The 15,384-nt window shown below is 40.8% G+C and overlaps 1 protein-coding gene across 2 annotated transcripts; it reads right to left on the bottom strand.

The window, feature by feature from the left end:
• Nucleotides 1-597: 597 nt before the first annotated feature.
• LOC124661504 (TPR repeat-containing thioredoxin TTL4-like) lies at nt 598-10,086 on the bottom strand. 2 transcript variants are annotated; one of them, XM_047199372.1, is made up of 11 exons: nt 8,646-10,086; nt 7,655-7,885; nt 6,983-7,112; nt 5,638-5,790; nt 5,316-5,554; nt 5,153-5,222; nt 4,493-4,699; nt 3,415-3,644; nt 2,657-2,735; nt 2,454-2,591; nt 598-1,401 (listed from the first exon to the last, which is right to left on the bottom strand). In XM_047199372.1, exons 1-11 carry the CDS (start codon nt 9,983-9,985, stop codon nt 1,390-1,392), a joined length of 2,829 nt encoding a protein of 942 aa, XP_047055328.1. In that variant the 5' UTR covers nt 9,986-10,086; the 3' UTR covers nt 598-1,389. The 2 variants fall into 2 exon arrangements, with proteins under 2 accessions (XP_047055328.1, XP_047055329.1); XM_047199373.1 differs by lacking the exons at nt 598-1,401; nt 2,454-2,591; nt 2,657-2,735 and adding an exon at nt 2,774-2,888 and having other exon boundaries at nt 8,646-10,085.
• Between the last annotated feature and the right edge of the window lie 5,298 nt (nt 10,087-15,384).

The following is a 15,384-nucleotide window of genomic DNA, read 5'->3' on the forward strand; positions in this document are numbered from 1 at the left end:
CTCGGAGATGGAGACCGCGATGGTGGAGGATGATGCTGAAGAGAAGAGCCACACAATCGCAAACACTTTCCAACATTTGGCCATCCGGTGATCCATCTTATCGCACAGAATCATCAACATGTATTGATCCATCTCAAAATCTCTAGACAACTGTTATGTGGATCCGAAATAGGCGCGTATTCAGGGATAAAACCTCGACAGCAGGGGAGGTCGTGGAGATAATAATCAAGGCGCATTACCGTGACTCGAAGATGGCGGGTCTAGGTGGAATGGAGTCAACAGACCGTGTAGGATGTTTTTCTGTTGATTTTGAATAAGTGGTGCCCCGTCCGTGGTGGCATCAGATCGAGCTGCCGCTCTTTCACCTCTGTACTACTCTAACAAACCTCATTCTATCTTAATGTATCGACATAAAGGAGTTGTTCTGCTTTTTTTTTTTCAGCCTCAAAATTTTGCTTTCCTGCTACAATCGCTCCACACATTGTTCATGAACAACAAGTATAATTCTCATTTGGCAGATTTATACATGTTTTTGGAAGCTTTACTACCCATTTTTGCAAACCAGAATACACCAGTGTAAAAAGGGAACACGGTACAAGTTATAATACATTCTTTACAACTTGGAACAGACCAAAGCAGCAGCATAATAGGCCAACAACCGTAAAATTTACAGTATCCATGCATGCCAACTTATTTGTTTGTTTCAACAAAAGAATCACTCATTGGTCAGTTTTACATACAGAACCCGAAAGAGAAAAAATAATCCCACCCTCTCTTGCAAAATTTGTACTATATAAAACCAAACAAATCGTGCTTCAGCCCCCACACACCTCATGTGTATTTACATTGTTTCTCTGTTACTGGTTCCATTTCCATTTCCATTTCCAGATGCTTCAACAAACTATGCACAACTTCAGATACATATGCACATCGTCTTTACAGAAAAAGACCATTGGGTAAAGGTACCCCGGTATAGTATACACTCTGCACACCAAACTGAAAACTTGGCAAACAGCAAAACTTTCACATCAGTTGTTAGCCATGAAGACCCAGATCCACAACTTCCTGGGTTGATGGTACTCATGCAGTCTAAGCGCCGCAATGGGAGCACGGGACATGCCAAAACTCAGGTTGGTGATTCAGCGTCAACAAGTTCACCAGCCTCCCGTTTTAGAGCATCCAGCATCTTGTAGATCCTCCCCATTATGTTTCTTCATTTCACCACTTCATGATTATCAAAAAATCCTATCATCACATCTTTTTTTTACAACAAATCCTATCAGCACTTCTCTTTTTTTTACAACAAATCGTATCATCAATTTGATTCCTTCAAGTGTTGCGTCATGTCCACTGCAGTGCGTGTACTATTTATCCATGTGGCAGGCCCTATCATTTGCTCTTCTGTATGATATGTATCAGGCACCACAGTTACAAAACAGCATTTATCATTGTTGCTTCGAAATTGAACAAACAGAAACAAGAATTCATAGATGACGAATTAAAGAAATCAAGGAAAGTATTTTAGATTAAAAGAGTACTGAAACAATTTAAAACTCAAGCTAAACCATCATTATAAACCAAAAGTTAAATATGTTAATGCCTCTAAGAACTACAGTATTCAGGTCCCATTAAAAATCATACTAACATCTTAGCAAAATTTTGTGGATGAAAGATTCAGGATGGTCCTACAACTTCGTGCAGCTTCGACTTACTATTCCTCTTCTCCAAAAAAAACCTTACTCCATAACCTTGTCTTAAAGTTTACGCTGTCTTTTTCTAATTTCACTTTCAGGTCCAGCTTCCCACCCAAGAAAACAATACACAACTCTTGAGTCCACAAATAATTTCAAATTTTTAGCTTCAAAGTTCATATTTCTGAAGTTAATTGATTGATACTTCAGTATTAATTTCTCTGAAATTGCAGCCAAATGGAACTTTCTTGAAAATTATCAACAGAAGCAACACAAAAGCATTAGCACTGTGAAACAGGGTATTGACATGGCTCCAACTTGAAATATTACTGTTACTGGTTAGTAGGCTGTGCTGTACCAGATGTTCATACTGACTGTTACCGACTTGCCATATAGCTTATCAAACTCTCAAGCAGATATGACATGCATAATATTGAATAGTTCTATATTCAAATCTCACAATATTATCATGATTGTCAATTAACAATTAAGTTAAAAATAATTATTTTTAGATTAAACCTGCTTCTTGAAAAAAACAGTTTAAATTCATTAAGAAAAAACAAAGAAAACGTAAGACTACATCACACCAAGATCGAACTAAAACAAAAGTGTCCTAATCTGACATGTTCCTCAAACTATGCTAATAAAATCATTATCTAAACAAATCAAAAGCCAGTATAGCTGTTGCTCAACAGGAAAACTTAGAAACGACAACCAGAGCAATAACACCCAGAATATGACAGAAAACTTGGTAATACGTACCACTGTAGGGTCCGAAAGTATGGCATATGCTTTCCCAATTATTTTGAATAAATAATCAGCATCTCTGCGGATCATGTTAGCAATTTCTGCCCATGCTGTATCATCGATATTTTCACTTCTCACAAGAAAATTACCGGCCTGTGCCATGATAAATGTCAGCGAACAGAAGAATTTAAGAAATAGATGGAGATAGAATATAGTACTTTATCTGGATGATGCCTTAATGCTGCTTTGCGGTATGCTTTTTTTATACCCACAGCAGAGCAAGCTGGTTCAATTCCTCTGCATGGAAAAGCAGATCTCTCAGTCAGACATTCCAGATGTTATGGTTTCCAGACATTCACTAACACCAAGTTCTTCCCACTTTCCCAGCATAAATTTAAGGAACTGTGTGTTCCAACATGCCCAATTCACATTGCATTCCAAAAGAAGTTCCTTTTCAATGGGAGCAAATAAGTGTACGTAATGTAGTTTTAAAATGTCAACTCCCCAACTTTTTGCGGTAATATGAAAATTAAACTGGGACTGCTCACCACTATCAAACAAATATTTTAGTAACTGTTTGAACTATTTACTAGAAAAGGGGCCCCTGCCCTTTTTTATCCAATGCCGAATCGACGACCTATCTATAAAAAAAGAGATTTTTTTTTGGATTTGAAGAAAAAAAGAATTCTATTAATTTTCATTTTCCATTTATCTGGTACACATGAAAAAACACTGACTCATGAACGACACAATAATATTGTAGCAGTTTCATCTAGCTCTGCCACAGAGCTTATAGGTAAAATGGTAACTAATGTTAATTTACATCTATGTAATTAATGGTAGGTTAAAAGCCAATTGCACATGTGGAAGTGTGTGGCAGAGATAAAGTTAAACACAAAGACAGTTTGTTTTAGAGAACATGATTTTGTATGTTCTACCTTAAACGAAATTAAAAATAAGAAAGACAGATACTTACAATATCAAATATATATTCAATGTGTTCCTTTTTCTGGCATCACGCTCCAAAGCAGAAAGTCTAATATTGGCTCGATGTAGATTGTTACGAACATTATCTAACTTTTCTGATGGTGTGGACATATTTTCTTGTAGTTGTTCCTCAAGAAGAGAAATTAGTCTGCGAAGATCATTTTCGGCCTGACTGTAATCTCTTATAAGTTCATACAAACTAGCTCTTCTAGAAATGACCTACAAAAAAGTGAGAACAATGCATAAGTAGGAGCTTTTTTCTTGGTTTTTCTTATTTTCATGCTAGTTTGCCCTCTTTTATTTAGAGATAAAGCTTTGGATAACATTTTCTCACTGGTCTACAACTTAATGACCAAAAAGAACTGGCCAAACAGCTCTATTCAAGACTTATCCAGTCAAACTTTCAACATCACAAAGGTTTAAAGGTTCTGCCAAAAGAATCCAGTAATAACTTAGGTAACCATATTGAATAATAACTTAGTCGCTCACACCATTTAATGATGATGAGACGTTAATCTGATTGAAGATGTGCTCCTTACCACACAATAAAAAATATTAAGGGTGGGGAAAGAAGTAAATTTGCATATGACAGACAATGTTACAAATGGCAACTCGGAAAGATCTCCAAGCAACCCAAGAACAATTTAAACTTCACTTAAGTTTTGCATGGGAAATGAAAAGAAGGGCATATAAAACTATGCAGTGGAAACAAATACTCCAGTTAACTACATATTGGAGAACGTCTATGCAACAGGTGGCAGTAGCCCACGAGTAACAGAGCCAAATCCAAAAGTAAATATCATTTTCTACCTATTTTTGGGCAACATAGATGAAACACATAATGAAAATTCAGAGGGAATCAATTCATCACACATCAGAACATTTAAGGTGTATGGAGATTTTCACAGATAGGTTAACAAGAAGATATGCATGTCTTGCCAAAATACATGATGAAATAAACAAGAATATCATAGCAACATATCATACAGATACTTTTGGCCTGAGTCTACACAAAAATTTAGAGCATGGTCGTTTAATTTGATAGAAGATGAGGATCTTTCACCAACCTTACAATAACTAGTGTCCAGCGCTATAGCTAGCGAACAATCTGCTATGGCATCTAAAATATGGCCCATTGCTTGGTATGCAGCTGCACGGTTGCCAAAGCAGATTGCTGAAAAATGTAGTGACTCGGTACTGCTTAACAAAGCAGCACTATAATGTTCCACAGCCTCTGAATATTTACCAGCTTGAAAAGCTTCGTTCCCAGCAACCTAAAATAAAGCAAATAAGAATATCATGCCTCTAATGTAAATACTTGCAAAATTTGTTGAATAACTGGGAGATGTGTACACATGACTATCGGCAGAGCAATACACTAACCTGTGGAGTCAGACCAAGATTATCACAAGTTTTACCTAGTTTTTAGTTTTTTTAGTATGAAATCACACATGAATATGAAGGATTTGCTAAAAAACTGTGGAGTCAGCTGACCCCACAGCTTCAACGTGGATCCGACCGAAATACAGTACATGGTACGCAAAAGCTGGATATAGTTAGACATTATATGATTAGAGCAACACATAAACAAAATGTTGGGTAGTTGGAATATTGCTGTATTAGGCATCATATTTTTAGATGAGTGAGGCTAATGATGCAATTGATAGCCTTTAAAGTGCCATAAAATCATAGATGGAAGTGGAAAAATAGAGGCACAAAGGACATACTTTTAGGCGCAGTAGTTCAGAGATTGTCATAGAAAGTGACGAAACTGATTGCTCAGAATGCTCCCCGCACCTAGTCAATATTTTCACAAACTTAGCTAACCATATAAGAAATGATGTATGGAACATAAATCTATGCAACGCTAACATAGAAATCTTATATTACTTGTATTCCACAAGTGTTGCCTGATCATGCTTTTTTAAGAATTGATGAGCCTCTTCAAGCTTTCCCGTGAAGAAATATGACTTGGTGATGAGATAATAGCGCCACAATTTCACAGAGGAACAGCAAATGTCCAAGTTAATGTTTTCTGGATGCTCATCAAGACACATAGACACACTATTTCTCTCTGCCAGATGCAGAGTTTCTCCACAAAACCGAATTACTTCTTCATATCGCCGCAACTGTGAAGTCCCATGAAACAAACAGTTAACCAATACTCCTACTAGTGATAATAACAACCAAAACTTCGCAATATGGTACAGACCAGTAACATGGCTTCTGCTTTCATTTTCATCAAGCTGTCTGAATGAATGCATATGGACAAAGCATCCGTGATCATTTGTAAGGCGCTTGGTATCTTGTCAAATTCCTTTTTAACAAGATATTCCTTGGATTGAAGAATAAAACTAGATACTTTCTGTTAGCAAATGACAATAAAATACTGATTAGATAATCAAGTCCCATTCAAAAAATAAATTGCTTCAGGGTGGCTTTTGCCTCATCTAGTTCAGGTCATTATTCAAGTTCTATGTAACACAACATTTTGATCAAATATTTCTTGGTAAATTTTATGAGGGGTGCAGAGTCATATGACTTTATAATCTGAAATTCTATGAAGGCATTCCACTATGGAAGGGACAATTGAAATGTAACAGAAATACTTAATTGCTTATTAAAATAAATAAAATAGCATATAATCAGCCGTTACACAAAACAAATTTAATGATAATAAGATTGTTTTAGCAGGAGATCGGGTAGGCGAGGCATTAGAGATGGTAAGTCATGTACTGAAAATATCATTGGATAGCAGGGGCAAAAGCCAGGTAGAAAAATCCACCATTTATCTTGTTCATATACATAATGGGCTAAATGGGAATAACTTCATACAAAATCATCAGAAACTATTGACGAGTCCATTTTGTTTACCAATGGGTCTCTAAACAGAATAAACTATGTTGATATATTCCAGTTTATCCAGCATTTTAGGCTGAGTCGCAGCAAGTTTTGAGAGCTGTATAGTACTAAAATATGTTGCAGACTTGGAGGTCGACACATGGATCAAATTGTGAGTCTCTAGGATAAGCCATAGCATTAAAACCAAGAGATTATGGGTATTTGCATGAAAGGTGAAATGATTGATGTAGCACGGCATGAAAATCACATAGACAAAGACAGGATAGTTGTTCACTGATAAGTCCCCATTAGGGAAGTGTTCCTTAGAGTTCAGAGACCTCAATACAAACAAGGAGCCTTTAAGCATATCCTTCTGAAAATTGTTACAACTATGCTGTGAATCTTTTCTTCATGTCTTTGTATGGTTTCCTCAACAGTCCATAGTTTTGAGTACCTTACAGCTCTAGTATCTGATCTATTAATCTGATAATCAACAATTTACTTAACATAAGCATACCAGAAATAGTTATTTTGTAATATGGTTCCTCAATAGCTTGCAAAATCATGTAAGGTTCTGGTTTCACAATTCTCTACTGAAATGTCAAAACTCACTAAAACTAGCATATACGTGCTATCGTTCAATTTGGCAAGTTACAAACTCTGGCTAGATATGATAACATGATACAATGATAGAGTCAAACCAGAGATCAGGCTACCTGAGCTTTTTGTAGACCATCAGAAGCCTCTTCTATGATTTTATGATTCAAGCTTTCCACATGATTAGACTTCAAACAGATTTCAAAACCCTTTTGTGCTTCTTCAACATCCCCAAGAGCAAGTAGGCAGCTATACAGAATTAGCCGAGCAGATTGATTAGTTCAGATATTGAGAAATATTATGTAAGTTAAATAACAAGGGAAAAACACTTATGACCACCTTTTATTTTGAAGGAAAATTGTAAGGGAAGCCCAGAGGTTATAAATACAAACCCAACTACATACACTATTATATCCTAGAATTGAATAGCCTCGTTTGATTATGGAGTTATAATTAACAAGGCTATTAAAAAATTGCAAACCAATGTCAATTAAAATTATGCAAACAGCAACGACTAGAGTTTGGAATGTCAAGGCTGCAGAACATGAATGTTTCTTTCCTCTGAGATCTCATTTCTTAAATAAATTCATGATATTAGAAAGATATTTCCTTAAAAACAATGTCTAGTTTTTTTTTAGATCAGAACAATATCTAATTTCGTCTCCTCCACTGAATGAAAGGCTTACAAACTATGATGGACCTTCCAATTGTTTCCAAAACAAGACTATACAAGTGTGAAAGCCTGCAAATTGATGATTTGTCAATAGAATGGCTGTAGCTATTGATCTTACTTTGCAGCTCTGACTTGCGCCTTGAGAAAGCTAGAATCAATTTCAGTAGCTTTCCGGCAATCAGAGAGTGCATCTCTCATCCTACCGAGAGATATCCGGGTAGCTGCACGGTTGCTGTAGCACAACATTAATGCTTTCCGCGAGGCTTCATTTGGGGAAACAGAATTAATCCCATGAGTATAGTATTCCTCCGCCTTTGTTAACCGTCCTGCAGCATAAGCTTGGTTCCCCCTAGTGCACATTAAACAATTCAGCTTAACAGGCACCAAATATTGCCCAACAAAATGTATATAGTAAAAGCAACAAAAAGAGAACTCTAATCCTTCTAATCAAATCAAACTAAAATTTCAACATATTTCAGTTCTAATTGTTTATGTATTCCTAAACTACCACTCGTGGAAATTACATTCTCGAGCAGCAAATTCCAGATTCCTCAATACAGCAATCTGTATGACTATATCTTCAAAACATAAACTTGACTACATAGCCTGAGGGATGGGTGTTAAAAAAGTATAAAGTCTGTACTCCCTCCAGTTCACATAAAAGAAATTGAGAAACAAATGTCCAAATCTTGGTTGACTGAAATACATCATGTTGATTGGAGATGTTGTTCTTCTGTTATGGAAGTCTAAGCTCTGTTGCAATCCATCATAAGTTTGCTTACAGTTTAATCGCAGATTGGGTGCCCCTGACAACTGACCGGGCCCAGTTTTTACTATAACTTCAGCAACATAACCAGAACAAATATTTTGCAACAAGATCACAAAAGGCTGTTTTACAACAGTGCAAATGTTAAACTGGCGTCCACATATAAGTGATCATATTTTATTGGCTTGTGCTATTTCTGAAGAAGACGAAATAGTTGACGTAACTGCCATGTTATTTGCAGCAGTGCAGGTGTAAGTTATTAAACAAAGTAAGTAGTATATAAGTTACTACTATTTGTGTGATAAATAAGCATGTAATAAAAGATGAAAGGTGTTCTAGGCACCTTATACGCCAAGTTTCACAATCTTCCTGATATCCAAACTTTTCCGTTTTTGTACATGTTACTGTTGTAGGTTCTGCTTTGCTGTATTCAGTCCATTGAGACGCAAAAACTGTGTTGGGCTGGCTTGCTGATACTTCTGTGTGTGCAAGACTAATGGCAGATGTAGGAAGGCTTTGAACAAATTTAGTATTATTAACAGGCATTCCTTCAGAACTTTTCTTGGTCTGCTGTCTTTGAGAATGACCAGAACTTTCCAAGTTCGCGGCATAAGTAAGCCTTGTTCCGTCATGGCTACTTTCTGTTGTTTGCGTACCATTAGCTTCCTCAAGGCGACTGTTACCTACACGGATACCAGAGTCCTCTAACCTGAAGCCAACCTTTCCAGATTGCTGCAAATTGAAGTTTGATTCTGGAATCACTTTTCCAGAAAAACTGTCAGCTGCATGAACTGTCCGCAAGGAAGAAACCTGGCGGGCCGAGGAGAATTTCTTTGGTTTAACTGCCCTTCTATTCATGCTCATAGCCTTAACCACTCCCTTGTCTTTAGATGATACATTGTGGTCATTCAGAGTAAACGATTTCTCATCGAAAGATCCCCATTCACCAAGCCCTGGCGCTGCAACTACGGTGCTTTGTGTTTGCATAACCTCAGTCAATTTCGTCAAAGAAACCTTGGGAATGTCATCTTGAGATGCAATGCTAGAAGGTGCGGTATTAGAGGCTTTTCCTGTTTCATGAACTTCATGAGGTCTGAAATGTGGAGCATCCCTATTACTTGAACCAGGTGAAGGCTCCAAGTTGCCGCATCTGCCATCCTCAGGAGCTGAAAGGTCTTGCCGTTCAGAACTGCATGGCGCATCCCCTTCATCAGATGAATCCAACTTGTTGGCATCGCTTTGCGCTGTGCTTGCAGCGAACCAGCTATGCGGAGCACTAGCGCACTCACCGAAAACAAACAAACCCTGCTCGGCATTACCGCCACCATCTGCAGAGAGTTTACTTCCTTTCTTTGTGGAGTAACCTCCATCCAGAGAATCTCCAGCAGATGAGGTGCCGCGGTCCTTGGGGAGTCCCATGGAATCGTTCCTGCCAGTACATTTTGCTGAATTGGCCGCTCGACCAGCTAATGGTGAGCTTGTCGACTCCGTACTCTCACATGACAGCATATCATGGTCACCATGAAGAATGCTCGGACAAGAAACCTCGTGCGAGCTTTCCCTGGCACCAAAACTATCGCTTTGCTTTGGGGGAGAATCATCTAGGATGAGCTCTTCAACTGGTGCTGCAGAGAGGCCGCACAATGAGGCACCACTGGATCCAAGCGAGGAGCTCCTCTTCATCTCCGGTGGCCCCGGCGCGGCGCTTCCAAAAACGAAATCGGTGCCACGAGGAGAGCCCCATGAACCGGCCGATGACGGATCCTCCTGCGCGGCGCGGTTAGAGGTCGTCGTGGCGTCCGCGCCGAAGACGAAGGCCGAGGGGCGTGATCCGCCGGCGGTACTCGGTCGCGGGCCAGGCCCGGCGGCGAAGCTAGCGGGGTCACTGCCGAGGCGCCGGCCGGAGGAGCTGGCGGTGAGGGGGTGGTCGGAACGGAAGGGGCCAGGCTGGCGCCGCGGGCGGGCGAGCCGCTGCCTGTGGGTGGCGGCGGCGGGGATGGTGGGGAATGGGGCGGAGGCGGCGTGCGGATCGTGCGCGGGATCCATGGGGTGGGAGGAGGGCGTCGGGTGTGCGGCGGCGGGCGGCTGGCTTCAGGTCGGCGGCGGCGCGCGGGGGACGTGGATTTCGTTTTCCGGCGGGGCAGGGAGGTGGGCCATACGAAGAGAAGAGGGAGAAATGGTCCAAACGGAAACGGATTGGATTGAAGAAGTGATCGATCTGTACATGATATGCAGCTGCTGTATTAAAAATAGGAAACTGAAAGAAAAATGATGAACGTGCCGACACGTGCTTTCCTATTATATACTATACTCGCCCTCCACGAGGATATCGTTGTCATGCTATCCCACTCCTCATAAATGTATTTCACAAGATTTTGACAGGTAAATAATGACGTCCCGTCTGAGTGTGGACTTTTGAAACTCGAGCTTCGCGTACCTTGTTTTTTGGAAAATTCAAAATTTAGGTTAAAAGTTTCAAAAGAAATCTGGAAAAAGCTATGGATGTAGCTAGACATGTATCCTATAAGTGTGTAAAATCTTAATACCAAATACCTAATACCGTAGGCCAAAAGAATAACAAAAGTGCAGATCTAAGTATAGTGAATAACACATACTTTCAAACTCCCACAATTTGTTAGAATTTGTCATTTTTTGTAGGCCAAATTATACGGTTTTTAGCATTGAGATTTTACACGACTGTAAATTGCATCGTTATGTAGACCTAGATTTTTTTGCATAGTTTTGTGAAACCTATAAATATATTTCTTGGTAGAGGGAGCATATGCACCTGGGAGCCAAATTAAATTTCCGGGATTATTATATCCTAAAGTAGATGTCCCAACCGGACTCAGAGATTAAAGTGGTGTACAACACGAGTTCCTTAAGTGGGGAATCACGAGGACATATGGTCGTCGATCATTATGGTCATGTGCTGCAAGTGGACACATCAGACTGACGTGGTTTTCAGCCAACCCGAGTGGTCACCGACCAGCATGCCAGCGGAGACGATCGAGCAAAACTCGTTTGGAGCAAAACTCGTTTGGTGACATGGCCAACAAGCCGATGAGGTCGGTTAATTGTGAATAGTCCTTGGATAGGGTGGCGACGAGTTAGCACATGTAGGTGAGAGCATGTGTTGGCTCAAAGGTCCAGATTTGTCGCCTCTTCCGAAGCGTTTTGTATCAATCGCCTGGTCTTTCTTCTATCAAAATGATACGTATTTTTATGGTGTATTCTTGATAAAAGAAAATGTAAGAAAACATGCAACAATGGATAAATATTCGGCTATGAAGAAGTCAAGCAAGGATGGGTTGACTTTGTCATAGCCAAAGTCAAAGTCACTACATGGAGTGTCTGCTTCGCGCGGCCGACTACATGTTCACTGCAACTGTTCCGGAGGAACTACGTGTTTATGTAAAAGAAAATCCTATCCCGTTGCAATGTATGTACAGGTATATTTCCTAGTATCTTACTAAAACTTGCGTTGACAGATGACAAGGTATTAACTTGTGTTATCACCAGAATTTGACCGGATCAGAGGTGGACCGCGATTAAAGATGGACTTGGAGAATATACATAGAAGAAATACATAATCGGCCTTATATGCAAAGTTTGGGCTAGTTTGCCCGTGTATCTGTAATATAGTAGGATACGTGTCGGTTAGATAGAATTTGACTCGTGCACGGTTGGGATTATTCCCACGTTAGAAAGTCTACGGACTATAAATATGTATCTAGGGTTTCTGAAATAAACAACAATCACGTTCACCACAAACCAATCTAGGCGCATCGCCAACTCCCTTGTCTCGAGGGTTTTCTTCCGGGTAAGCATCATGCTGCCTAGATCGCATCTTGCGATCTAGGCAGCACACGTTTATTCGTTGTTCATGCGTTGCTCGTGCTGAAGTCTTGTTGATGGCGAGCAACGTAGTTATCATAGGTGTGTTAGGGTTAGCATTGCTTCATCGTATCATATGCTTTCGTCCGTGCAACCCTTAGACGTCTAGCCGCCCTTACACCTATCTTAGGTGTAAGGGCGGCACCCCGCTTGATCGTTATTTAGTAGATCCGATCCGTCATGATTGCTCCTTGTTCTTCGAGGATTAGTTTAATATCTGCATAGTTAGGCCTTACAAACGGGTTGAAGGATCCAGTGGCAAGTAGGGTGTAGTTTGCTAGCCCTAGACAGGATGTTCCGGGGATCAACTTCATGTTGGTTTTTAGGCCTTGTTTAGGGTCGGTTTATGATCACCGTGCGTGGCCGCCAGGCTCAATCACGCGTAGGATGTTCCGATTATGTGGTGAAAACCCTAAATCGTAGTAGGTCGTTTTAGCTTTATTTCGATCAAGCAGGACCACCATGTGACCGTATACCTCATACGGATAATGGGTGGATCGGCTCCTTGAGCCGATTCACAGGGTAACCTGAGAGCCGATCGAGGCTCGTATTTAATGTTTACGTGTATGCCATGCAGGAAACTAAGCGAAGCAAATCCATCACCTTCCCGACCGGGTATAGGTCGGGTGGCACGCCCTTGCACCAGCATCGGACGTGCGTGCCGAGTCTTTGCGGGCCGTCGCTCGAGGGACCAGGGCCAGCCGCAGTCTTGGAAGCCTCCCGGCTCTACTGTGTTGCCCGTCGCTGTTCGCCGGTGGGTTTCTGACCGCAACAACTTTTCAATGCCTACGGATTGTAGACTAGGGTTTAGTTGGACGTAGAGGGCAAGTAGATCTCGAAGGTTTCAGCCGAAAAGTACTCGACGAATATGAAAACTAGGGTTTGAGAAACAATGATTCGATCCCTTCTTTGTCCCTCGACTCCCCCTTATATAGGAGGCGGAGCCGAGGGATTTGTATTGTACAAGTTACAGAGTCCGGGAGGGTTTCTAACTCCTCCCGCAAGATTACAAATTAATGCTTCCTATTACAACTCTAGCTTTCCTTAATAATATCTTGGGCTTCCGAGTCTTCTTATTCTTCGGGTAGTGGGCCTTTAGTAAACCCCGGGTACTATCTTCGGCAAGCCCATTGGGGATGCCTATGTCAGCAGCCCCCGAGATTTTGCTTGAATCGTAGAGTCAGGGAAAATCTCCACTGTTTATTTTTACTCGACAATTTAAAAATTTTCTATATTTATTCACATAAATTTCTATATTGTACAGGGATAATGGTAATTGGGGCTAGTTCATCCGACGGATCGGGTACTAGTTAACCGCTCTAGTGGCAATCCGCAAAAACCTACTTCAAAATCACGTCCCCGGACATGATCTCGGGATATTGGTGTAAACTTCGACAGGTGCCGCTTAAGGTCTTACCATTCTGTCGAGTCCCAGTCATATTTATCGGGTACCTAACGCGTCCGTTAGGATTTTTCTTCGTATCTGTTGATACGGATAAAAGTAGCAAACCGACGTCAGAGACGGCGCCACGCCTCACAGAACAGATCTGGGGTCTTACCTTCGCAAAGTTTGGCGGCATTCAGAAATTGATCGCAACTTTGGCGTTCTGAGAATATATTGCTGAGTGCTTATTCGGCTGTTGGAATGGCACATTTTATTGAGTCAAAGATGACTTATATTGCTCTCCCGATGGGAATATATGCAGAGTTATTTATAACTCGAAATATACTCTTTTGCTCTTCTATCTTTCTTCTTTTCATTCATTCTTTCTTTTTTATAATTTCATCGGGCACGCGAACAGCGTTCCCGATGGGAGTAGCCCCGAGGCTACAGCCCAAGAACTTGTGCTTGGTTGTAGGCTTCACGCCTTATGCCGCTATATTTTCTTTCTCTCCCGAAGTTTTATAATTTCTCGGGTGCGTGAACAGCGCTCCCGATGGGAGTAGCTCCCCGAGGCTATGAACAAATATTTGTATTTGATCATAGGCTCACGCCATTTCTATTTTGTCTTTCTTGATCTTTTCATTTTTTCAAAGTAGCCCCCGAGCATTTGATCAAAAACTTGTATTTGATCAAAGGCTCTCCAATATTTTTGCATGTCGCCTTTTTATGGCGCCGTTGAGTCAAATTTTTCTCTCTGACAAGGTGACGTTATTGCTGACGATAGCCACGATTGCGAATCCGAAAATCGCGAGAAATTTTCTCCCGCTGCCTTGCGGGCCCAAATTATTTATTATCTTGACACGTCGTTTAGGTAGGGGACACACGTCCTCCGCTTTTCCCGGCACACGTACCGTAACTTCTCCAGGTGTTAAAATACTTTTTTACCCTTGTTTCTGCGTGGTTATCATCTGCCGCACCCCTTTTCCATCCAACGGTCCGCCGCTTCGCCTCACCTTTATATAAGATCTCCTTCTTCCTCCTCGAGCACTTCCGCTCGCGCCGTTCTCCTACTCTCTGATGACCCACAAGTATAGGGGGTATATCGTAGTATATTCGATAAATAAGAGTGTCGAACCCAACGAGGAGCAGAAGGTGTTGACAAGCAGTTTCGATGAAGGATTCACTATAATGCTCACAGACAAGTATTCAGGGGGTTTTGATGTAACAGATGAATAAAGTACGAGTAAGTAAAGTGCGAGAGTAACAATTGCAGCGAGTGACCCAATCCTTTTTAGCACAAAGGACAAGCCGGTTTGTTTACTTATAATGACCAAACGTTCTCGAGGACACACGGGATTTTAGTCTAGTGCTTTCGCTACATACAACTGATTAATCTTCATTGTTTTGATAAGTGTTGTGTGGGTGAACCTATGCTAATGTACAGCCCTTCCTAGGACTAATACATACTTGTGATTATACCCCTTGCAAGCATCCGCAACTACAAGAAAGTAATTAAGATAAATCTAACCACAGCCTTAAACTCTGAGATCCCGCGATCCCTCCTGCATCGATATACCAACGGGGGCTTAGGTTTCTGTCACTCCGGCAACCCCGCAATTGACAAACGAATACAAGATGCATTCCCCTAGGCCCATAAAGGTGAAGTGTCGTGTATTCGACGTTCACACGACACCACTAGAAGAATGACACCACAACTTAAATATCATAACATTGAATATTACTCAACCATAGTTCACTACTAACATTTAGACTTCACCCATGTCCTCAAGAACTAAACGAA

Source organism: Lolium rigidum, chromosome 6 (genome assembly GCF_022539505.1).
Source record: "Lolium rigidum isolate FL_2022 chromosome 6, APGP_CSIRO_Lrig_0.1, whole genome shotgun sequence".
NCBI classification, from domain to species: Eukaryota; Viridiplantae; Streptophyta; class Magnoliopsida; order Poales; family Poaceae; genus Lolium; species Lolium rigidum.